This window comes from Quercus robur, chromosome 12 (genome assembly GCF_932294415.1).
Source record: "Quercus robur chromosome 12, dhQueRobu3.1, whole genome shotgun sequence".
Classification (NCBI taxonomy): domain Eukaryota; kingdom Viridiplantae; phylum Streptophyta; class Magnoliopsida; order Fagales; family Fagaceae; genus Quercus; species Quercus robur.
Window position 1 is genome coordinate 36,339,616 of NC_065545.1, and position 25,184 is coordinate 36,364,799.

The 25,184-nt window shown below is 32.2% G+C and overlaps 3 protein-coding genes across 5 annotated transcripts in view; all 3 read left to right on the top strand.

Moving 5' to 3' along the window:
* LOC126710288 (novel plant SNARE 11) overlaps positions 1–22,539 on the top strand; it is a 35,183-nt gene extending 12,644 nt beyond the window's left edge. Inside the window, exon 10 of one of the 3 annotated variants that reach the window (XM_050410693.1) lies at positions 22,443–22,539. In XM_050410693.1, coding sequence (XP_050266650.1) covers positions 22,443–22,532 — 90 coding nt within the window. In that variant the 3' untranslated portion in view covers positions 22,533–22,539. Of the gene's footprint in view, positions 1–12,251; positions 12,327–13,497; positions 13,759–22,442 lie in introns of those variants that run through there. The other 2 variants (XM_050410694.1, XM_050410698.1) reach the window with 2 other exon arrangements.
* Positions 2,331–2,868, top strand: LOC126710290 (TMV resistance protein N-like). Its single transcript, XM_050410699.1, has one exon. The coding sequence runs from the start codon at positions 2,344–2,346 to the stop codon at positions 2,842–2,844; it is 501 nt and encodes a 166-aa protein (XP_050266656.1). The 5' UTR covers positions 2,331–2,343; the 3' UTR covers positions 2,845–2,868.
* On the top strand, positions 3,093–11,580 carry LOC126710285 (disease resistance protein RUN1-like). The gene is made up of 9 exons (XM_050410673.1): positions 3,093–4,172; positions 4,289–4,624; positions 4,727–6,853; positions 7,021–7,575; positions 9,028–9,121; positions 9,249–9,272; positions 9,348–9,434; positions 10,877–10,933; positions 11,501–11,580. The coding sequence occupies exons 1-3, from the start codon at positions 3,261–3,263 to the stop codon at positions 5,891–5,893; spliced, it is 2,415 nt and encodes an 804-aa protein (XP_050266630.1). The 5' UTR covers positions 3,093–3,260; the 3' UTR covers positions 5,894–6,853; positions 7,021–7,575; positions 9,028–9,121; positions 9,249–9,272; positions 9,348–9,434; positions 10,877–10,933; positions 11,501–11,580.
* Positions 22,540–25,184: the final 2,645 nt, after the last annotated feature.

The window sequence follows — 25,184 nt, forward strand, 5'->3', positions numbered from 1 at the left end:
AGCTAGTCAAAATATATATATATATATATATATATAATTTGGTTAATAAATTTCCTAAGTCACATGTTAAGGATCAATAAATATTTGACTATGAATTGTAATGCATGCTTTAAAAAAAAAAAATACACGTTGCACACTCGAATTCATAGTGATTATTATTCTAAAAAAATCGTAGTGATTACTTGTGTTTTTCTTGATATTTGTGTGTAGTTTGATGTTATTTTTTGAATAATATATAAAAATATCATTAACTGATATATATATTCAAAAAGTAATGGTAATGAAAAAAAAAAAAAAAAAAACCTTTAGGTCAAAAACAATATAAAAACTTAATTATAAAGAGCTTTTCTAGCTTGTCAAAAAAGTAAAGTAAAAAGAAAGGCACATCGAATTAATGCTAATGCTAAGATATCTTGAGCTTTTGAAAGCAGATGATTGTAATGCATGTTCAAGGTAACCCAAGATGTTATCGACAATGCCATTTCTTTTACTTTTGTCACTCTTAGATAATATTAATTAATAACATGGCTTTTCTTTTGATTGTGGTACATTGTGATTGGAAATGGCCACTGGTGCATTTCACACAACTCTTTCCACAAAAGTTATCATGTGGTGGTTTTCAGTGAGTTTCCACACTAACACTAACGCTAATTACTTTTAACTGCAAAGCAATCGGCTTTTGGTGACCTCCGCAAATCACGCACAGCTCTTGACAACTTTGTTCAATTTTCAACACTAATCATTTCATCAAACCTAGCAAATTCCACTTAAACACCATGCCGAAGTAATGATGGTTTCTTGGAAATTTCCTCTCTCTCTCTCTAGCATTTTCCTGGGTGGATTGAAACCTTTAGGTCAAAAACAATATAAAAACTTAATTATAAAGAGCTTTTCTAGCTTGTCAAAAAAGTAAAGTAAAAAGAAAGGCACATCAAATTAATGCTAATGCTCAATGATATAAGATATCTTGAGCTTTTGAAAGCAGATGATTGTAATGCATGTTCAAGGTAACCCAAGATGTTATCGACAATGCCCATTTCTTTTACTTTTGTCACTCTTAGATAATATTAATTAATAACATGGCTTTTTCTTTTGATTGTGGTACATTGTGATTGGAAATGGCCAATGGTGCATTTCACACAGCTCTTTCCACAAAAGTTACCATGTGGTGGTTTCCAGTGAGTTTCCACACTAACACTAACGCTAATTACTTTTAACTGCAAAGCAATCGGCTTTTGGTGACCTCCGCAAATCACGCACAGCTCTTGACAACTTTGTTCAATTTTCAACACTAATCATTTCATCAAACCTAGCAAATTCCACTGAAACACCATGCTGAAGTAATGATGGTTTCTTGGAAATTTCCTCTCTCTCTCTAGCATTTTCCTGGGTGGATTGATACATGTCGAGGAGAAGGAATGGAAATTCTTTTACATATGCGTAAAGAACCTTAAAAGTTGTGCTTGATCCTCCTTTCTCTATGTAAAGAAAAATTCTAGACACATGGTAAATTTCATCGAAAGAATTCATATACTCTCATAATTTTGTACTGTGATAGGAGCCAAGTGAGGTCCACCACAATACAAATACTTACTAAGGGGCTGTGAAATCATCAATTACTCTCAAGGGAAAAAAAAATTAAAAAAAAATAAGGGAATAGATTTGGAAAAAAATAAAACGAAAAAAGAAAGAAAGAAAAAGGACATAAAATACTATTTATGCATGTGTTTGGAAGTAAAAATGAAAAGAAAGGAAAGAAAAAGAAGGAAAAAATAATGCTAAAAAAATTATTTTATTTTTTATTTTTTGTAAATTATAAAAGAATAATTCATTAGGAAGAATTAAAAATAATTTTACAAAATATTCAAAACTTTTTTTAATACTTTTACGAGGGTATAAGAGTAATCTTGTATAAAAGTTAATCATTTTTTTTCCCTTTCAAATCCACAGCTTCCATGCATTTTTCCATTCTCTACTTCCTCTCGTCCAATACAACCAAACTTGAGAAGATGCGCCTAAACTTGAACCTGTAAAGCACTACTCTGAGTTGTGAACAGTGAGACTTCCCTAAATTCTGAACAAAAGACTAATAACACATATTAGCAAGAGATAAACCTGACAACCTATATATTCCCAGACCATTTAGTCTTAAGATACCCAACAGTACTCCCCCTGAGTTCTGAACAATTTGAAGGTAACCTTTGATCCATCTGATGAAGACAGAGATTGAAAACATTGCATCAAATAGTTTTTCTTCTTTCATGAATTATTTTCTTTCCAATTTTTCTTCCGTTCTAACTGAATGTATATTTTTCTTCACATGCAGATCTATACCGGGATTCAATGGCTTCAAGCTCGTCATCTTTCCCAAGTTCTTCTTCTATTTCTTCTACCAGCCAATGGAAGTATGATGTTTTCCTGAGTTTCAGAGGAGAGGACACCCGCAACACTGCTACAGACTTTCTAAATTGTGCTTTAGAATGGAGGGGCATTTACACTTTCAAGGACGATGAAACACTTGAGAAAGGAAAAACTATTAAACCAGAGCTCTTGAAAGCGATAGAAGAATCAAGATTTGCTGTGGTCATTCTCTCAGAAAATTATGCATCTTCAACTTGGTGCTTAGAAGAACTTGTAAAGATTATTGACTGCAAAAAAGAAAAGGGAATGACAGTTGTACCTATTTTTTACAACGTGAATCCATCTGATGTGCGAAAACAAATGGGAACTTTTGCACAAGCCTTTGTTGAACATGAAAAACAATTCAAGGAGAAAGTGGGCACATGGAGAGCTGCTTTGAGTCATGTGGCCAATATTGTCGGATATCATGTAAATAATAGGTAATTTTATTTGATATATATTCAGCTAACCCACTTTTATATATGTAGCTCCATTTAAACCTTTAATAGATCTATTTTTATTTATTTTTAAATAAATATTAAACCTTTAGCAAATCTCATTTAATTTTTTCATAGCCAATCAATTTACAAATTTTTATTTAGGGCAACATAATCGAACACCTAATTTCTACCATATTTTCATGGGACATATTCATTGGTCATCAATTCTTGTTCTCTCTTTATCGCAGCCCTCTCTCAGAAGTTGTCCAAAGCATTAGGGGACTTATATCACATAAATCAAGTTGTGAATTCTCAGAAGTTACTGAGGGCCTGGTAGGAATAAACTCTCAACTGGTGGAATTCGAGTCATGTTTAGCTTTATGGTTAAATAATGAAGTTCGCTTTATAGGGATTTGGGCAATGGGGGGAATGGGCAAGTCAACCCTAGCTAGTGTTGTCTATAGGATGGTTTCTAAAGAATTTGAAGCTTGTTGTTTTATTGACAATGTTAGGAAAAAAGATGTACTTTCACTGCAAAAAGATCTTATTTCTCAAATTTTGCATGAAAAAAATTTGATAAAAAATAAATATGATGGAGTTCACATGATCAAGAAAATGTTACAGCATAAAAAAGTTCTTATTGTTCTTGATGATGTAGATGAATCAAACGAGTTAAAAATGTTAGTCAGGAAGAGTGATTGGTTTGGTTCGGGTAGTAGAATTCTCATAACAACAAGAGATAAGCACTTGTTGAAGGAATTCCCTGTAGATGAAACATTTGAAGTTAAAGCATTGAATTATGAAGATGCTCTTTGTCTTTTTTGTTCAAAGGCTTTTAAAAAAGAACTAGTCCCATATAAATATTTAAAGTTGTCCCAAAGTTTTTTAGAATATGTTAATGGTCTTCCTTTAGCACTTGAGGTTTTGGGTTCATTTTTGTTTGGAAGAAGTACTGCTGAATGGAAAAATGCATTAGAGATGCTCAAAGAAGATCCCAAACCAGAGATTAATCAAGTACTAAAAATAAGTTTTGATGGACTCCCTAACTCAGTGAAGGATATATTCAAAGATATTGCATGCTTATTTAATCATGAGAAGAAAGATCATGTTTTACAAATGCTAGATAGTCTTGGCCGCTATTCCCAAATTGGATTGAGCATTCTCATTGACAAGTCTCTCTTGAAAATTTCCGAAAATAATAAATTGTGGATGCACGATTTACTAAGAGATATGGGAAGGGATATTGTTCGTCAAGAATCTCGTGATGAGCCTGGAAAGCGCAGTAGACTGTGGCTTTATGATGACATTGATCATGTGTTAAAAAACAATACGGTAAGAGGTTATATACTTGAGCTCATATTGTATTTTCCTATTCGGCAAAGTTGAAATATGAATAGTTATGCTAATAATATATTTTTCATTTAATGAATTCCTTTTTTTATTATCAGGGAACAGAAGCAGTTCAAGCCATAGATATTTGGGAAGCCAAGGATACAAGTATTTATCATGAAGAAAAAGAGGCACTTTGGTTAGGTTTCACATCTTCCAAAAAACAAAAAGTGTCACTTTGGAACCCTAATGCCTTTTTCAAGATGCCCAAGCTAAAATTTCTGAGAATTCGTAGTATTTGCCCTCAATTTGTCCCCGAGTATCTTCCAAATAAATTAACATATCTTGAATGGAGTAATTATCCTTCAAAATCATTGCCATGTTTTTTGCCAAATGAGCTTGTTCAACTTCGTTTGCAGTGTAGTAAAATTGAACTACTTTGGGGAGGAATGAAGGTAAGAGTGTTAATAAATAATCTCATACAAATTTGCTTTAAAACTTCAATAAAAAACACTAGAAAGTTAATTATTCTAAACTTTTTTTTCTTTTTTTGATAGAATTTTGACAAGTTAAGGTTCATCGATATGGCTGGCTCCTCAAACCTGATTATAGCCTTCGACTTCAATGGAGTCCCAAATCTTGAGGAATTAGTTCTTGCAAGGTGTTCAAATTTATGCAAGCTTCACCCATCCATTGTAAAACTGAAAAAGCTTAAACTTCTTGATCTAGAAGAATGCCAAGAACTAACTAGTCTTCCAGACAAGTTTGAAATGGAGTCTCTTGTGACTCTTAATCTTTCTTGTTGCTCAAAAGTTAAGAAAATTCCAGAATTTGTGGGAAACATGAAGCTTTTACAGAGACTTCTTTTGAAATGCACCGCTATTACAACATTACCTTCATCTATTGAATGTTTGACTGGCCTTAATATTTTGATCTTGCGGGATTGCAAACAATTAGTGTGTCTTCCTAACACCATTTGTAGTTTGACATCGCTTAAAAATCTTGATCTTTTTGGATGCTCAAAATTTGACAAACTGCCAGAGGACTTGGGAAATATTGTAAGTCTAGAGGAGCTTTATTTGAGTGAAACAGCTATAAAGGAACTGCCTTCATCATTTGAATTTTTGATTGGCCTTACTTCATTGGATCTAACCAATTGCAAAGATTTTGTGCTTCTTCCAAGCGCCATTTGTATTTTGAAGTCACTATTTATAATTAACCTTTCTGGATGCTCAAAATTTGTCAACTTGCCAGAGAATCTGGGGAATCTCGAAGGCCTGTTTATTCTTTCTCTAAAAGGAACAGCAATAGAATTATTGCCATCATCTATTGGACGTTTGACTTGCCTTGGGGATTTGGATATAAGGGATTGCAAAAATCTTTTGTGTCTTCCTAGCAGCATTTATAGTTTGAAGATGCTAAAAAATCTTTATCTTACTGGATGCTCAAAATTTGTCAACTTACCAGAGAATCTGGGGAATCTCGAAGGCTTGTTTAATCTTTCTTTAAAAGGAACAGCAATAGAAGTGTTGCCATCATCTGTTGGACGTTTGACTGCCCTTCGTGAATTGAATCTAAGTGATTGCAAAAATCTTTTGTGTCTTCCTAGCAGCATTTGTAGTTTGAAGATGCTAAAATGTCTTTGTCTTTCTAGATGCCCAAAATTAGTCAACTTGCCTGAGAATCTGGGGAATCTTGAAGGCCTATTTAGTCTTTTTTTTTAAGGAACAGCAATAGAAGTGTTGCCATCATCTATTGGACGTTTGACTGCCCTTCGTGAATTGAATCTAAGTGATTCCAAAAATCTTTCGTGTCTTCCTATCAGCATTTGTAATTTGAAGATGCTAAAAATTCTTTTTGTTTTTGGATGCCCAAAATTTGTCAACATGCCAGAGAATCTGGGAAATCTCGAAAGCCTGGTTGAACTTTCTCTAAAAAGAACAGCAATAGAAGTGTTGCCATCATCCGTTGGACGTTTGACTGCCCTTCGTTATTTGAATCTAAGTGATTGCAAAAATCTTTTATGTCATCCTAGCAGCATTTGTAGTTTCATGATGCTAAAAAGACTTTATCTTTCTGGACCCTCAAAATTTGTCAACTTGCTAGAGAATCTAGGGAATCTCAAAGGCCTGGTTGCTCTTTCTCTAAAAGGAGCAGCAATAGAAGTGTTTCCATCATCCGTTGGACGTTTGACTGCCCTTCGTGAATTGAATCTAAGTGATTGCAAAAATCTTTTGTGTCTTCCTAGCAGCATTTGTAGTTTGAAGATGCTAAAAAGTCTTAATCTTTCTAAATGCTCAAAATTGGTCAACTTGCCAGAGAATCTAGGGAATCTCGAAGGCCTGTTTAGGCTTTCTCTAAGAGGAATAGCAATAGAATCGTTGCCATCATCCGTTGGACGTTTGACTGCCCTTCCGCATTTGGATTTAAGTGATTGCGAAAATCTTTTGTGTCTTCCTGAAAGCATCTCCCAACTCTCTAGAATTACAAGGCTCAACTTGGATGGTTGCAAGAGGCTTCGATGGTTACCAGATATTCGGTCACAAGATTGTAATATAAATGTAAACAATTGTACCTCACTGGAGAGATTCCCAGAAAGCCCAAAAAATTGTCCCTTCTGGTGTCGTCACTTTGATTTCTGTGTCGCGTGTGTCAATTGCTTCAATATTCAATTCTGTGTCAAGGTATTTCTCTCTCTGTTTTCTAAATATCATGTACTTGGGAAATTACCTAATATTCTTCTTCAGTATATATCTATCTATTTAGCTATCTCTGTCTGTGTGTTGGTTTTAATTTTTTTATTATTATTTTTTATAATGTAATTTTCAACATCACGCTTTGTATATTTCAGGGACTAATAAGTGGTAAATTAGTGGGGAGATTACCTTATGTTCTTCCTGGAAAAGAAATTCCAAATGGGTTTGAAAAAGCGAAAATACGTGATAGTTCAGTTTTGGCATCTCCGAGTTTCCTCAGATGCGATTATTCAGTGAACATGCAATTGCCTCGGTCGGGGTTTGATGAGTTGCGGGCAATTCTTTTGTGCGTTGTTTTTGTACCCTGCGACCATTATAATCACCTACCTGTGATTGAAATCAAATCTATTAAAGTATGGTTTCAAAGTATTGCGTCAGAATATGGTAAAATTGAATCGCATCACCTTGCGCTGAGCCTGCACTATTTGAATTTCTTCGATCTGGAAACCCCTGGCTGGTCTATTGATGAGAAGGGATTCCATGAAGTTGAGTTTACAATAGCTACCAGGAACGTGGAGGTGGAGACAGTTGGGTTCCGTTTGTTAAACAAGCAAGACATCACATCAAAGACTCGGAGGATTGGGAGGAGGACTGGGATGACGGGACAGGGGCATAGATTGTGAGGAGATTTTTTTCGTCATCTTTTACCTGTGAGTTATCATCCTTCTTCCTACCATTATATAATCTAGTTGTTTCCCCTTTTTTTTTTGGACATATACTAGCATTTCTTTTTCTGTTAATTTTATTCTATTTTGGGCTAAGTATATGTAATGCTCTGTTAAACTTCTACTACTATACAAATGCATATTGAGATTTCTTGTCCCTCGGTAACGGTTTGTTATAATTCTTGTTTTTCTTTTTCACAAACAGTCCGACATATATAATAACGTTTTCTTTTTTCCTTACTGGCATTTGGGACTATGATTCATATTGATTTACAAAAGGCACCTAGCTCGGCTCCTTAGATGTTGATTTTGCTCTATGATTTGCACACTTACATGTAATTGAAGTTAGAAAAAGAAAAGTAATGAAAAAGTGAATTGAAGTCTGCAAAACTTTTTTCTGTTTGGTAATCAAAGAATGAGAAGTGAATAAATACTACAATTTTTCAATGGTATTGTGTTATAATTTGTACAATGAAGTTGCTGTATTTAGTGCGCACCAACACTTCCTTTGGGTTTTCATCATATCATCTTTTGGTGCAAAGGACATGTGTTTGTATATCCCAGGGGATAGTATGCAGAAACTAGCAACCCCACAACCAGCGTCCATAATGTGAACTACCCTGCAGACATAGATCAACTGTCTCACTGGTAGTCATATTTCTTAACCTGACATGACATGTCATGACTCATGAGGCTTGTAATTCAGTAGAGTTTATATGTTTGCATTATATGGTTTTAACTCTTAATAGGCCTTGTTAAAAGGTGAGCTATTGCGTATCGCTTATGTTTGTTGTATCAACTATAGATTCACTGTCACTTACAGTGAAACATTGAGTCTTGTACATAGATGTTATATATTGCAATGTAGGACAGAGATTCTGGATCTACACCCCATTTAAGCTATTTCCAATTTCAATACGATGAACATCCTGTAAAACTCAGTAAATAATATGCTTAAGGACTTATGCAATGTTAAGATCTAGATATAATTAAAATTTGCCTATAACCTTGGATGTTTAATTTCTGCCCAAAGAAAACGTTTTACTTTACTAATTGATGCTTGAAAGTTGCTACTTAACAAAACTGGTGATCTGAGACAAGTATGGGATGGGTGGTGAGGTCGCTGGTTCAAACATTGATGGGTATTTGGGATAATATTAATGGCTTAGCAAAAACTCTTTAGAAAACAGTCTTATATAATGCTTCTGCTGCTGCAGTTGATGTTTTGTATGTGTTTTCATTTTCCTTTTGCAAATGGTCCTTGGGTCAAATGCCGTCTCCTCCCTACCTAAATAAGAGGTGGAGGATAGCTCATGGGTTGAATCCTATGCAAGTGTGTGAATTCTAGTTACCCATATAAAACAAGTGTTTATCCTTTTCCTTTTTTGTTAGTTTTTATTTTCCAGTCAGAAAGACAATTTAGTCTTGCCTTTTCAGGGTTATCGACGTGTTCACCTGACAAACCAAGGATTTGGAGAGTAGAAATCATCCAGTCACTAACAAGATGCTGAATGAGAAAAAACAGTCAATGGTGTGTTGTTATCTTTATTTCTACTTAGCCTTTAGATATTATAGATTTTTTCCAAAATTTTAGTTTTATATCAGTTGATTAAATCTTGTATTCCAAATGCACTGAAAGATGTTCATACTCTATGCAGGTCACAGGTTACTCTTAAAAAGCAGTAAGTTAACATCAGTCACAATTTACCATTATTTTGGTTCTTAAAGCAGCAGAGATAATTTTGTTGTGGATACAGATGTGTCAAATCTTGAAAACAAGAGAATTGATCTCTTTGATTTTGGCACCAAAGGATGTGGGGAAGATAATGTCTTGCTAGCACCGTGTAAGTGTACATCTTTTTCACCCATGTGCTAGTTTTCACTAATGTGTCTACTACTCTTGGCTGCCTTTCATGCTAAAATAAGAGTTAGTTATGGGTTTAAATAGTCATACAAACCTATGGCTCATGCATTTTTGTTGTAATTCTTGGATACCTGATAAACACATTTCTATTTGGTTGTGGATTTGTCCTAGAATTTTGTCTAATAGAAATAGTTATAATAGTTTCTGTATCAGCTGAAAAGATGCCAGCTTCATATGCCTTACAGTGAAGTTGGTTTGGGTAGCTACTTTAGTGGTTGTGTTTGATGTAATGTGTATTACAGATGAAGTTACCATGGATGGCTGCTATTTGCTGGTGCAAGTAACTCTTTAAAACCCTATGCTCTTGGCCAAATTGATGGCTTTAATGATATTTTGATGATTTTATAGTTTTTTTTTTTTTTTTTTTTTTTTTTTTTAGAATTCTTTTTATACAATTTAGTGAGTGCACAAAAACACACATGATAAGTTAAGATAGAAATGATAATATGAAAAAACCACTCTCTTTGACATTGTGAAATCAGTGTCACAGTAGTATTGTGTCTAAAGTATATTTGTTAACATCTACCTTTTTTATGGTTCAGAAATTGTAAATTGCTGCTTCTAAAGTAACCAATGCTTTCCTTTAAGTTTAATCGGGAATCATGCCCTATTTTTGATATATTTCATATCAATATATGTTGCTTCAAGTACTTTATAGTTTATATGTTAAATGTTTCTCATTTATGAAGTATATTTAATGCTAAGGCAGTGGCTATATGCATGCTGCCATGACAAATCAACAGCTAATAGATAATGGAAACCGGATATGGATGAGACTGATCAAGCCATTGGGGGTTAAAAGGGGTAGGATTATCTCTCATGATCATTTTGTGAGGAAATTAGTTTTATTTATTTTGGTGAGTTGAAAAGGGATAAGTTTTGTAGGCTATTTTGAAGTGTGATCGTTATTTCCTCTCATTCTCCTCTATTTCCTTATAGAAGGTTACAGGTGGAATTGTATCTTGTATTTCTAAAACGTACTAGTTTTTTTAGCTCTGCCTTGAACATCATTTGCACTAGTTTGCATCAAGACCTGAACAAATTATGGAATGTTTATTTTGAAGTGTATCATTATTTTCTATCATTCTTCTCTATTTCCTTGTAGAAGGTTATAGGTGGAATTTTATCTTGTATTTCTAAAATGTACTAGTCTTTTTAGCTCTGCCTTGAGCATCACTTGCACTGGTTTGTATCAAAACCTGAACAAATTATGGAATGTTTTTAACTGACTCATATCTCCCCCCACCACCCACCCCTCCCAAAAAGAAGGAGTAAGAAAACATAAAAGTAGTTTTACTGTTCAAAAAAGTATGGAATCATTGCAAAAGAAAAATAAATTCGGTATCTCCTTGTTTGTGGTAGACTGTTCAAGACACCATCAATGTTGGAACAGAAACTGCAGCAGCACTCAAGGATCAGGTGTGTAATTTGTCAGCTTTAAAAAAAATGGATTTCACGGCAGTTTAATATTTCATTTTGAATTAAAAACTCTGTGTCTCTCTAGTGATTCATTGTAATATGCATTACAGATGGAGTTAGCATTGATGGCTGCAAGTAACACTTTAGTCCCCTTAGTACTTGCCAATTTGATGGCTTTAATCTTGCTGGATGATATATCAATGATTTTATAATTTAAGGCTTTTGTTTTATCTTTGAGAATATCTTTGTGTGCAATGTAGTGAGTGCTGTGCACACAAACGTGAAAAGTAAAGAAGAAATGACAATATAAAAATGTTACTCATACTCTCATTGGCATCATGAAATCAGCGTCACAGTAATATTATGTAAAATATCTTTTTGATGGTTCAAAAATTGTATATTTCCGTTTTTAAAGTAACCAATGCATACCTTTAAGTTTAATCTGGAAGCATGCTCTGTGTTTGATATATTTCATACCAATATATGTTACTTCAAGTACTTTATATGTTAAATGTTTCTCAATTATAAAGTATATTTAATGCTAAGGCAGTGGCTATATGTCTGCAGCCATGACAAATACACAGCTAGTAGATAGTGGAAACCGGATGATGGATGAGACTGATCAAGCCATCGAGAGGTCAAAAAAGGTTGGATTTTCTCTGATGATCATTTTGTTATGAAATAACTTTATTTATTTTGGCGAGTTGGAAATGGATAAGTTTCATAGGCTATTTTGAAGTGTGATCATGGTTTCCTCTGTCTTATTTATGGAAAATCTTAACTAACTCATGTACTTCATATCCCCACCCCCCACCTCTAAAAAAAAGAGTAAGAAAATGTAAAATTAGTTTGACTGTTTTTAAAGTATGGAATCATTGCAAAAGAAAAATAATTTCTGTATCTCGTTGTTTGTTGTGGACTGTTCAAGACACTGTCAATGTTGGAACAGAGACTGCGGCAGCACTCAAGGCACAGGTGTGTAATTTTTCAGCTTTAAAAAAATGGATTTCATGGCAGTTTATTAAGTCATATCAAATTTAACTTTCCCTCTCTCTCTCTCTTTCATTTGTTTCGTTTAATCTTTCAAAAATTTTCATTGCCATGGAACTAAAGAAGTCTATTATATTTATGTTTAGACTGAACAAATGAGTCGGGTTGTTAATGAGCTGGACTCTATCCATTTCTCGATCAAGAAAGCTTCTCAACTTGTGAAGGAACTTGGTAGGCAGGTCAATCTCTAAAAGTATCTTCTTCCAGTTCTTGTCATATATTGACTATTAGTTGTTACGTATTTTACTTACCTCGTTTATTTCATTAGGTTGCAACTGATAAATGTATTATGGCTTTACTCTTCCTTATTGTCGTTGGAGTCATAGCCATCATTATTGTTAAGGTAATATTATTATCTTTCATTTTCTTTGCCATTAACAATATTTTATTTTCTAAATATTTGATTCTGCTATTGCCATCTGATAACAAATTGGAATATCCATAATGTCCCTTTATTATATAGATGTAGCTTCATTATTATGAATACTAGGCCTTCCACACACCCCCCCCCCCCCCCACCCCCCAATTTTTTTTGGCTGTGGAGGGCCACAGGCCTATTGTTTTTAAATGTGTATGACTGTATGTATAGTATTTCCTAACCTGTTTTTATGCTTCAATTGGGGCTTTTATGAGCAAGCTGATCTCAGGTTGAACTTGTTTGGTTAACCCTTATTTGCCTAAAAGCTGCAGGAAAAGACTTTTATAATGCCAAATGGTGTAGTTAATTGTAGTGAATCTAAGTCATTTTTTGCTTACCCAAATAAAAAGTAAAAGAATTTAGTTCAGTATACCCTTTTCTTATAAAAATAATAATGAACTCCACTAAATAAAAAGGAAAGGAAACAGACACAGTACATGTGGGTGTAGAAGAGTTAATCTAATTGTTGGCAGATTTTCATGTTCGTTGGTATTGCACAGATTGCAACTTGATGTCATCTTTAGGAGAAGTTCAATTCCTTTTCCTTCTGAATTGATTTCTTGTCCACCACATTTGTAGAGGGAAACAATAATTTGAATTTTCTTATTTCAGTTGGATATAGTTTGATGAATGCTACAGACTGATCATAAAATTGGTGGAGATCGGCTTCAGTTGAAAACCAGTAAATTTATACATATTTATGGGAAAATAAAAAAAGAAGTTGGAACTTACAGATTTTTTGGAACTTAACTACTTAAGTTGCATATAATATTTAGTTCAAGGATGAATCGCTTGGTTTTTTTCATAACTGCATTGTCCAGAAAGTATCTATTTCAATGCCTTTAAGATAGGTTTATATTTTTTGGGGGAGCTAACCTTCTAGAGCTTCTATATTATTCATATCAACAACAACATGTCTTAAACCTTGCATAGTGAGTTGGTGTCTTAATCATTAAGAACATTCCATGTCTTTGCAGTCTCATGTGACTGTCAAAAGCCATTCGCTTGTGAAAGAGCTGGCAGTATAACGCTGCATTGCCCATTCCTTTCAATTTGCTTAATTTTTTTTCGTGAAATATTTATTTTTATGTCTCAGCTTGTGAACCCAAACAACAAGGACATCAGGGATATTTCAGGATTAGCCCCACCAGCAATGACTCGGAAATTACTTTGGAGTGCTAGTTGAAAATTTAGAAAAGGATCATCTAATGAGATTGTGATGATGATTTGTCATCTTATTGGATGGAATAGCTTAGCTTGTGATGCTGCTGGTGGCACCTGGTTTATAGAGCTGGTCTACTTGAGTATGGATTTCTTTCTAGTGACTTTTCTGCAGAGTGGTCAAACTTTCTCAAACGATAGTCTCTCAAACAACTGCTGGGATTCATTAGCTTCAATTGGTAGTGGTCTGTATGATTATTTCTTCCCCGACTGAAAAATCATTCCTATTTGAGGGAAACTAAAAAATGTGTAAATTGTGTTGGTTCACACCATGTATTTGCTACACTTGTAAGATATTTGATCTGCACTTTAATTTATTTATATTTTTTTTTGGGAAAAATTTTGTTATTTACTGTTTATTTTGAGATATTATATCACCTATTTTTTTTTTTTTTTTTTTTTATAATTCAGTAGTTATAACAATGAGGAGAAATTCAAACCTCTATTTCTCATAAGAGTAGGTAATATCGCTAAATTACAAGCCTCTTGGAATATCTCATGAACGGTTGATTCCATGATGTTCTATATTTTGTCTTCATCTATATGTATACATGATGTTTTATATATTGTCTTCATCTATATGTATCGATGCATAGAGATGAAACCCAAGGTTGATTTATGGTAGATTTATAACTAAAGTACATAGTTGCTAGTTTAAATGTTCTGTGAAAAGTCCAAAAAAAAAGCTTTGCAGAATGATCAAAATATGATAGGAAGTTTTTTTCTTCTAAACACGAGAATATGAGCACCCCCAACAATGGAAAACATGTAGGAAAGAAATGCTGGTCAAACATGTTAGAGATGTGCATTGTGAAATAATGCAAATAAATACTTCTTACAACCATGATATTTATCTCAACATTGACAAAAGAAATCATCGGGTTGATTAACGGTGCAATTTTTCACTAGTACAAAATCTACTACGAGAATAGCAATTCTTTTCGACAAGCAAATCTCTCTCTCAAGTAAAACAAGATGTATGCCTACTTTTGCGGGAGATTTCTTGAATTGGTGATTTCACCATAAATATCATTTAATTTGTTTAATTATATATTTTTTAATGGAACTTGAGTACATGATTATTGCTTAAGCTAGATAATATTTTTAGGATTGATTTTTTTTTTTTTTTTTTTTTTTGGTCGGACAAGTTAGAACTTGTTCAGATACTACTACTCCAAAATGCGTTGGAGCTAGGAATCTACTTCAAGTCTCCAAACTATTATGTGTCATTTCATAAGACCCATCAATATATATTAAATCACATGATTTATTAAATAATTTAAAGACAAAATTTAGTTACAAAATTGGTTGTAGTCTAAAGTTACAATTCTACTCAATAAAATAGAAATTATACATATTTTGAACATCTAATCATTGAATTGCATGTTCTTTATACTTTTAATATACATATAAAATTTTGTGTCAATTGGATATTATTTAATATATGATCTATAAGCTTATATTTTATGCATAATTTCAAATTACAAAAACTTGCAATTTAAATAATTTATTGATAACATAGCTATTGACTTTCAATTTTTTTAAAATTTTGCAAACATAGAAAATATAATAAAAAGATGTAATCCAATGGTGGACTTGCCAAAATTTACCTTCAATAAAAAGATATTGAATAAGGTTGTAGTCTTAGGTTACAACCAATTTTGTAGCTAAAATTTATCTATAATTTAAACAAGGCATATGAGTATTAAGTAGGTCATGTGACTATAAGCACTTGGAAATCTTTTGGTTTGAAAAAAAATTTTGTCATTCTTTTCTCATATAAAAGTAATATCATGAATACAATTTTTTAACCCTTCAAAAATTTATGCAAATTCTATATAATTAAATTATAATTTAGATTATATCATTTGACTTAATTATGCAGCTTCTCAAAAAAAAAAAAAAAACTTAATTATGCAAATTATTAATAATTACATTATAATTGAGATTATTTTCATTATAAACTTATGAAATTAGATTTATAAATCTAGAAAGATGGCAAGCATTTAAAAAAAAATTGCAATGGTATTATAATATCCATCTTAAACTCTATGTTCCTTTCTTAATGGATATAAAGAAAAATGTCATTTTTACTACAAAATGGATCAGTTATATTTTCAATAAGTTAAAAATAAAAATTTGAACTTAGATAATCTGAGTCTCAAATCGTGACCACATTTATATGCTTGTTAACAAAAAAGCACTTAAGTTTAATTTTGCATTGTTTTTATAGTCGAGTCTAAAATTAAATGTAATTTGGTTGTTGAATAACTAGACCATTATCATAGTTACTGTTTGAAATTTAATAAGTCAGGTGGCGTAAATTTTTTAAATACTTTTTAACAATGATTGAGATGTCATATATAATTAGTCTATAATAAAAATGATGCCATGATAACCTTTAATCTTGAATTTTTTCATCATCGAGTTTAAACTCAAATAACTTGACTTATTTACAACGAGAAGTCTTTCTCAAAAAAAAAAAAAAAATATATATATATATATATATATATATATACAACAAGAAGTCTAATTTAAGAGGTGGGGGGGGGGGGAATTAGAGTGAAAGGGAAAAAAAATTAAAATATTACTCACTTCAAACTATACTATTCATTTCAACTCGTGTAAAGATTTCTATTTATTTTAGCATAATAATCTATTTTTCTTATTTTACAACATTACTTTTCAAAACACATACGTCAAATTATATATTCTAAAATGTAAATTGACAAATGAATAAAATATGCATTTTTACACATAAATAGTAGCATGTAATTTTAGACAAAATGATATGAGTAATTTTGGGGTGATTGGCCAAAATTTTGTATTTATGTCATTTTACATTGACCGAAACAAGTGATTTTGAAAGAATAAGGACTAAAATGAAACATTTAAAAGATAATGATTTTTTTTTTAATTTGATAGCAGGAGAGGGGGATTTAAACCATCATTCTGAGTAATGTGAAAATTCAAATAATAAAGTAATGTGAAATTTTAATTTTTATAGCTAGTCAAAAGCTATATATATATATATATATATATAAAATTTGGTTAATTGAGGATTGAAAGCAAATGATTGTAATGCATGTTTTAACCTTCAAGATTTCTCAAAAAAAAAAAACAGAGAGTAACCTTCGAGAATTGAGGAGGCTTTTGTCAACACAAATATGACAATGTTACACATTATCGACAATGCCACAATTTTATAGAGATAGAGTTGCGCCATGACCCATTTCTTTTACTTTTGTCACTCTCAGATGATAATAATTAATAACATGGCTTTTTCTTTAGATTGTGGTACATTGTGATTGGAAATGGCCATTGGTTCATTTCACACGGTTTTTTCCACAAAAGTCATCATATGATGTGGTTTCCACTTTCCAGCGAGTTTGCACACGACGTGTTTGTTTGGTATGATTAATTTTATCAATTTATTTTATTATTCAGTTTATTTTTATTATTATTCATACGTCTTATGGTACTTTTTGATACTATTCATAGGTCTTATTGTACTATTTCAATTAACTTTTACTTTTAAAATTTTTAATTTTAACAAAATAAACAAATTTCAAACACACCTAACACAAACTTTTAACTTCAAAGCAATCGGCTTTCGGTGACCACTAAAACACCATGCCAAAGTAACGAAGGTTTCTTGAAAATTTCCTCAGTCTCTCTCTGGCATTTTCCTGGGTGGATTGATACACATTGGGGAGAAGGGATGGAAATTCTTTTACATACGCATAAAAAACCTCAAAAGTTGTGTTTGATCCTCCTTTCTCTCTGTAAAGAAAAATTCTAGACCCATCCTCCTTTGTGCTGTGATACTGTGATGGGAGCCAAGTGAGGTCTGGGAATTTGCGTATTTGCCTTTTTTTTTTTTTTTTTTTTGACTGAATGGGTAGAATTTATATTATAATAATGAAAAAAAGTATAACAGTAAAGAAAGGGGTTCTAAGATGATTCAAGCTACACAAACTAGCCTGACATCCAAGACAAAGACAGACGCAAGAAAACATCAAATCACCTATCTTCTCAAAGCCAAATTTGCCCGTTGGTTTCCCACTAAACCCTCTTGATAACTCCATGTAGAGTATCCTTCACGATAGTTAAAAATTGAGAAAAGTTGTCAGCGTGATTAGCATAGGGCACCGAAAGCTGATTGCTTTGGAGTTAAAAATGAATGTTTTTTTTTTTTTTTTTCGCTAAACTTCAATGTCAAAAATGAATGTTAATTAGTGTGGAAACTCACCTGAAACTACCACAAATAATGTATCACAATCTAACCAAAAAAAAAAAAAATCATGTTATTAATATTTTCTGAGAATGACAAAAGTAAAAGAAATGGGTCATGGCGCAATTCTCTATAAACTGTGTGGAGCTGGCATTGTTCCTTTTACGTTACTTTTTGACCAAATATAAAAGTTCTTTTTAAGTTTTTATATTGTTTTTGACCGGGTATAAAGTTTTTGTTTTTCTTACCAAAAAAAAGTTTTTTTTTTTTTTTTTTTCATTACCATTACATTTTGTTTCAGTGCTCATGACTGAGAATTTTTGCTGGGTTTGAAGATATGATTAGTGTTGAAAATTGAGTAAAGTTGTCAAGAGTTGTGTGTGATTTGCGGAGGACACCAATTGCTTTGAAGTTAAAAGCTAGCGTTTAGTGTGGAAACTTACTGTATGTTTTGTAGAAGTATAAAAAAGTTCTGAGTATTTTGTAAAATTACTTTTAAATCTTCCTAATGAATTATTCATTCATAATTTACAAAAAATAAATAATTTTTTAGCATTATTTTTTTCTTCTTTTTCTTTCCTTTCTTTTCATTTTTACTTCCATACACATACATAAATAGTATTTTTTTTTTGTCCTTTTTCTGTCTCTCTTGTTTCCCAAATCTATTTCCTTAATTTTTTTTTCCCTTGAGAGTAATTGATAATCTCACAGACCCTTGGTAAGTATTTGTATTGTGGTGGGCCTCACTTGGCTCCTATCACAGTATCACAGCACAAAAGAGGGTGCGTCTATAATTTTTCTTTAAAGAGAGGAAGCAGGATCAAGCACAACTTTTGAGGTTCTTTACGCGTATGTAAAGGAATTTCCATTCCTTCTCCTCAACGTGTTTCAATCCACCCAAGAAAATGCTAGAGAGAGACAGAGAGAGAGAGAGACAGAGGAAATTTCCAAGAAACTTCGTTACTGGCATGGTGTTTCAGTGCTCACCGACAGCCGATTGCTTTGAAGTTTGAAATTTATTTATTTTGTTGTAATTGAAAATTTTTTGTTAAAATTGCTATAGATAGAAGTAAAAGTTAATTAAAATAATACAATAAAATTATAAATAGTATCAAAAAATATAATGAGACATATGAATAATAACAAAAATAAACTAAATAATAAAATAAAATTATAAAATTAATCATACTAAACAGACACGTCGTGTGGAGACTCGTTGGAAAGTGGAAACCACATCACATGATGACTTTTGAGGAAAGAGCTGTGTGAAATGGTGTCTGAGACACTATTCATTACGATTTTCCAAGTCATTGTATTGGCGGGTTTATGATAGTGACAAGGTGTTGAAAATATTTTAGTGAATAAACAAGTTTTGATACAAAAAATAATATTTCAAATAATTAGTAAAAAAGTAAAATAAAAAGGAGTTTAGAACAATCTCACAATGTTATAAAATCACACTGCAAAAGCGTTATGCTTAAAGATTGATTCGTGTCATCCAAAGTAAAACTTGGTGCGATTAGTTCTCTTAGACAAACAACCTCCCAGGATTAGACTATAGCGTCAATCTTTATGATGTACGCACTTTCACTCACAAAAGGTTTAAGAATAACCCTCTATTGTCTTTCCTTAGAACAAATATTGTTGTAAAAAAAATGTGGAAGAGAAAAATAGTAGACTTGTGTATTTCTAAAATATAAAGTAATAAAAAAGACCCCTTTAGAAAGTGTGTTATGATGAGTATTATATAGATTACTTATGAAGATAATAGTCTATAATTATTGGTTACTAATAACCTTTAAAAGCCTAACGGCAGCTATATTATCAATTATTGCCTAACGGCTATTTTTCTCATAATTGCCCAACGGCTATTTTACTCATAAATTTCCAACGGCTAGAAAATAAATAAGAATAAAAGTGTTTGGAACACACACCCACACAAGGGTCACTCACACAAGGGTCACTTGCATGTGGAGTGTGAACCTTCGTTGCGATGCCTCGCGATCTTTTAATTTACTCAATATCTATTAGACATAAAAATCAAATAAATATAAATAATGTTAGAGATACAAATTTTGCAAATTACTAATTTAGTGAATAATTATTGGTAAAAAAATGATATTAATAATATGTTTAGATGAATACCAATAAAAAATTGGTCACATTAATATTTTGTAAAAATGTTATAAAATAGTTTATCTAAAACATTATTCAATAAATATAACTCATGCAAAAATTTCATTTATTTTAATATAAAAATTTATTTCGTTTTCAACTATTTTTCAAAAACATTCACATAATAATATTTTTTTTTAATTTTAAAATTTTTTTAATTATTTCTCTCTCATTTCGTACATCCATCAAACAGCATTCGACAACTGAAAATTAAAACCTTATCAACACCAATATTCTTAAACAATAACGTGGGTTTTGGTTTTTTGGGTTTTGGTTATGGTCTTAAACATTCCACCGCTGCTTCCTCCTCTTCTTCTTCTCTTTTTTTTTTTCCTTTTTTTATGATCTGCCCCGACCCCACGAGAGTTTATTAGTTTTTTACAAATTGACACACTTTCTAAGGGACTGACACCGGTTTGAACCGTGAAGATTTAACAAATAGTGTGAAAATTTGAATGTTACTTTTTAACTATTCAAACTCTCTTTTATCACAACAATCAGTAGCTAGTAAAAGTCACACTCACGTGTTCAACACGCTTTATTTTAAAATTCATTTTTCTTTTTAGTAATTAATGAATTATAGAGCATTTTAGTTTAAGCCTTAAGGTGCGATTAATGTGCCCCTGCACACATTAAGCTATCAAATTTTAGAAATATTTTATCGAGAATTGAAAAAGTTATTAATATTTTTTTAATTTTTGAGAAAATATTTCCAAATATAGGTGGCTTAATAGGCGCCCTAAGGCACACATTAGTAAAATTCTTTATTTTATATGTGTGGCAGTGTATGTTCATAAATTATTAATTACTTTTAGTATATAAAAAAATTTTATTTATTTATATAATTTTAAATAGTATTAATTAAAATATTTATGACGTCATCAATTTGACCAAAAAACTAGTAACCAATTATTTTTTCGATTCTTTTACCGTATCGATTTTTAAAACTATAGTAAAAATTCAATCAATAATTGACATGATTTAGGTGTGGAAAAAGATGTATTGTTATCGTTAACTAGAGTTAGGAATGGTAATTTTTTTCAAAATACTAAAGAGAAAAGAGGGAAGACAAGACAAAAGAAATGAATAATAGCAAAAAAATGAGAATGAAAAAAAAAATCACTTGTTCTGCATATGTTTGGAAATAGGGAGAGAAGGAGAAAAAGGAAAGGGAATAAAGTTTGGATTGCAATGAGAAAGAAAATTAAAAGAAAATATATGTTTATTTTTACTTTTATACCCATATAAATGTAAAAGATACATAAAAATTACGGACAAATATATAACTCTATGTCATATTATATTATGTACGTGTGTTCTATTATTTAAAGGATTTTATTAATGTGTGTTTATTGAAAAAAAAATTTCTCAAAAATTGAAAAAATAATGATAATTTTTTCAATTTTCAAGAAAATATTTCTAAAAATAAAAAAAAAAAAAAAAAAATTTTTGAGAAAGATTAAAAATAAAAAAATTAATGTATATTCTTAAGACATATATTAATCAGACCATTATTTAAAAACCATTCTCTCCCTTTAATTCCACCCAATTTGGGCAGATTGCAAATATGTGAATTCAAAAGAAATGGTTTCTTCCTTTTTATTACTTTTATGGTATCCATACAAAGGAAAGGACTGCGTATCTTCTCATTTATCTTCTCTTCCTCTTTACTCCCGCCTTTCAAAACGGATTGTAAATTTCTCTAAAGACCTGGTTCCTTTCACACCATAGACCCCACTTCCCACATGGGTGCACAGTAATCCTTGCCGGACTCCAGGCGCCACAGTAGCGCCAACCCACCTTCCCCGTCCCATCATCAAGTACACAATGGCTCACTCTCTCACTATAGCTCACACAAATAAGAGAAAGCAAGAAAGAAAATAAAGAGCGAGATATCTGGAGGTCAAAATCAAAGGACTTAATGTTTGACAGGATAGGGTGTTTTAGTGGGGTGCAAACGTATCAGAAAAATATTTTATATAAAAGAAAGAAAGAGAGAGACAGATAGAGATGGAAAGCAAGAGAGTGATGGGAAGTGCTAGTGTGTGTAAGATTGGCGGAGAGAGAGAGAGAGAGAGTTATTGATGTTTATTACTGCATTGGGAAACAGCTCCAGTGCTGTTTCCGCGCGTTCTCTTGCTAACGACAGCTCCATTGGGACCCACAAGTTCATGTCAGTTGGTCCCACTCACCAGCCAAACTAGCAGGGACAGTCACAGTGTGTGAAAGAGAGTCACACCTGGTGTCAGTGATAAATAAAAAGAATCCAAGTTAATCAAACGAAACAGGGACTCCCATACTCAAAAACAGTCACTTTCGTACATACATTTTTTCGTTTGGTTACTTTCAAGTTCAGTGAGTCATCGCACTATTTAAATAAAATTTCGTGATTTTTTATTTTTATGTCTCAGCTTGTGAACCCAAACAACAAGGACATCAGGGATATTCCTGGATTAGCGCCACCCGCAATGACTCGGAAATTACTTTGGAGTGGTAGTTAAAAATTTAGGAAAGGATCATCTAATGAGATTGTGATGATACTTTGTTATCTTATTGGATGGATATCAGCTTTAGCTTGTGATGCTGCTGGTGGCACCTGTTTTATAGAGTTGGTCTAGTTGAGTATAGATTTCTTTCTAGTGATTTTTCTGCAGAGTGGTCAAACTTTCCCAAACGATAGTCTCTCAAACAACTGCTGGGATTCATTAGCTTCAATTGGAAGTGGTCTGTATGATTATTTCTTCCCCGACTGAAAAATCATTCCTATTTGAGGGAAACTAAAAAATGTGTAGATTGTGTTGGTTCACACCATGTATTTGCTACACTTGTAAGATATTTTGATATGCACTTCATAATTGATTTATATGTTTTATTTGAAAATTTTGTTATTTACTGTTTATTTTGCAATATCATATCCGCTATTATCTAGAAATCTTCTCATTCAATTGGATTTTGATGTGACTTAAAAATATTTACATTAATGAAAAGTAACTTTATTTAGAAATAGAGTCATAAATGCCAAATAACAAATTTCATTTTGAATTTTAAAAGAGACTTTTTAAAATTTAAGATTTTTTTCTTTTATGTTCAAAAAAAAATTACAATTACTGCATATTTTTAAAATTTATTCTTTTTATTTGTTTGAATTTTTTTTTAAATGTCTGGATTACTTCTAATACTTTTTTAACTGGAATTTCCTTTTGTTTTAATAAAAAACTTCCACATCATTCACAAATTAAATAAAACGTGAAGATTAAAACCTGCTACTAAAGGTAAAAATGTACTAAAGGTGAGTCAAACCTTAAAAATGAAATGTTTAGTTAAAAAAGTACTAAAGATAAACCAAACCTTTAAAAAAAAATTCTAAATTATAATAGATGCAAATGATTGACCTTTATTTTAAAAAATAGAAAAGCCTCAGAGCACGTGCTCATGCATGTACTCATAGGCTAGTTTTTTTAATTTGGTAGTTGTAACAATGGGAGGGAGAAATTCAAACTCTGGTTCTTTTAAGAGAGTAGGTAACGCCACTGTATTATATGACTCTTACATATTTTTTGCATTATAAATTCCATAATGTTTTATTTTTTTTCTTTAACTGCGCGTATGGATGCGTAGAGATGAAACCCAGGGCTGATATATGGTGGATTTGTTACAAAAGTACATAGCTGCTAGTCAAAAAGTAATGTAAAATATAAACTTTTATGGTTGATCAAAAAGTAATGTAAAATTCACTTAAAAAGCTTACGAAAAGTAATGTAAAAATAACTTTATAATGAATGGGTCACAATATTCACCAAAAAGAAAAAATTTGGTTACAGAGCAATATAATAAGAAGTTGTTTGTCCTCTTTTATACTCTAACGAAGGTTTTTGGGAAATTTCTTACATTCGTGTGATCTGTAACTTGCTCCTCAAACGTCAAGAGGTAGAGTTGCGCCATTACCCATTTCTTTTACTTTTGTCACTCTCAAATGATAATAATTAATAACATGGCTTTTTCTTTACACTATGTTTGGATGAGTGGATTTTTAGGAGGATGAAAAAATTTGGAGAGAAAATGAGAAATGATGTTTTTTGGAAAGGAGGGAGGGGGAGGAAAACGAAAATTGGTCGTGGTGCCCAGACATTTTCCACTTAGGCCCACCTAAAACTTGTCTCTCCAAAATGGAGAGAAAATAGTGTGGGAGGAGTTTTATGGGTAAATGACAAAATTGCCCACTGCACTTGTGGGGCCAAAGAATTTGTGACTACGGCCCACTTTACATTAGGGCTCAAGACCCGAGCCGAAGAGAAACATTGTCGAGGAAGTACAATGAAAGTCCAAATGGTTTAGAGATGTAGCCGAGTACGATCCTGTCCTCGGCATCCTAAAACTCAGAAGGAAAGAATGGCACGCCGTCAAAGGCAGCCCCCAGAGCACTCCTAAAAGAAATGACGAGTACAGTGTAGGAGCAGTTCAAGGGAAAGGCTGTCAATACTGCAATTAAGTACTCTGCGCTTGACAGAGCCATACTCTTCAGCTTTTATAACCACCTCTAACCACTTTGGGTATAGGTTGACAAGACAAGTATCAGCCCTAAAAAGTGAAACCTACACGTGGACGTATGAGAGAGGGGAAAAGCTAGTATAAAAGGAGGAGGAAGTGCCAAAAAGAAATGGAGGTATATCGTCTCCAGGGCTGTTAGACCCTAAAGTAAAAAGAATAATAAGAACATTAAGCTCTTCGGACGAGGTCTAAGGACCGGAGCCACTCAAGCCGTACCGGGGAGAAAGTTTTATTAGATATGCTAGGTTCACCTCTGTGCGACCATCATGAACACCATGACTAACAACTATCCGGTGACCAAGGCATAGCCTTTTAGCCCACTCTCTACAAATTTATTATTTAGGCCTTCAACGTTCGAACCCAATATAACAATTTGGGGTCGTTACAAATTGAGTCCTTACAACACTAATTTCGTCCCATTGTCTTTTTTTTTTTTTTTTTTTTCTTCTGCCTGCTTTCTTGGGCATTTGCTCCTTTTAAGGCATTATTTATTATTTTTACTTTCTAAGAACGATGCCTACTCTTTTTTTTTTTTAATCCTTTTTTCTTTTGATTTTCTGGACTGTACATAGTGTTATGTTTTTTTTTTTTTTTTTTTTTTTTTT

Coding starts and splice junctions, on each gene's coding strand:
- LOC126710285 (XM_050410673.1), top strand. CDS start 3,261: ATGGGGGGAATGGGCAAGTCAACCCTAGCTAGTGTTGTCTATAGGATG. Junction 4,173..4,288: donor ATGTGTTAAAAAACAATACG/GTAAGAGGTTAT, acceptor TTTTATTATCAG/GGAACAGAAGCAGTTCAAGC. Junction 4,625..4,726: donor TACTTTGGGGAGGAATGAAG/GTAAGAGTGTTA, acceptor TTTTTTTGATAG/AATTTTGACAAGTTAAGGTT.
- LOC126710290 (XM_050410699.1), top strand. CDS start 2,344: ATGGCTTCAAGCTCGTCATCTTTCCCAAGTTCTTCTTCTATTTCTTCT.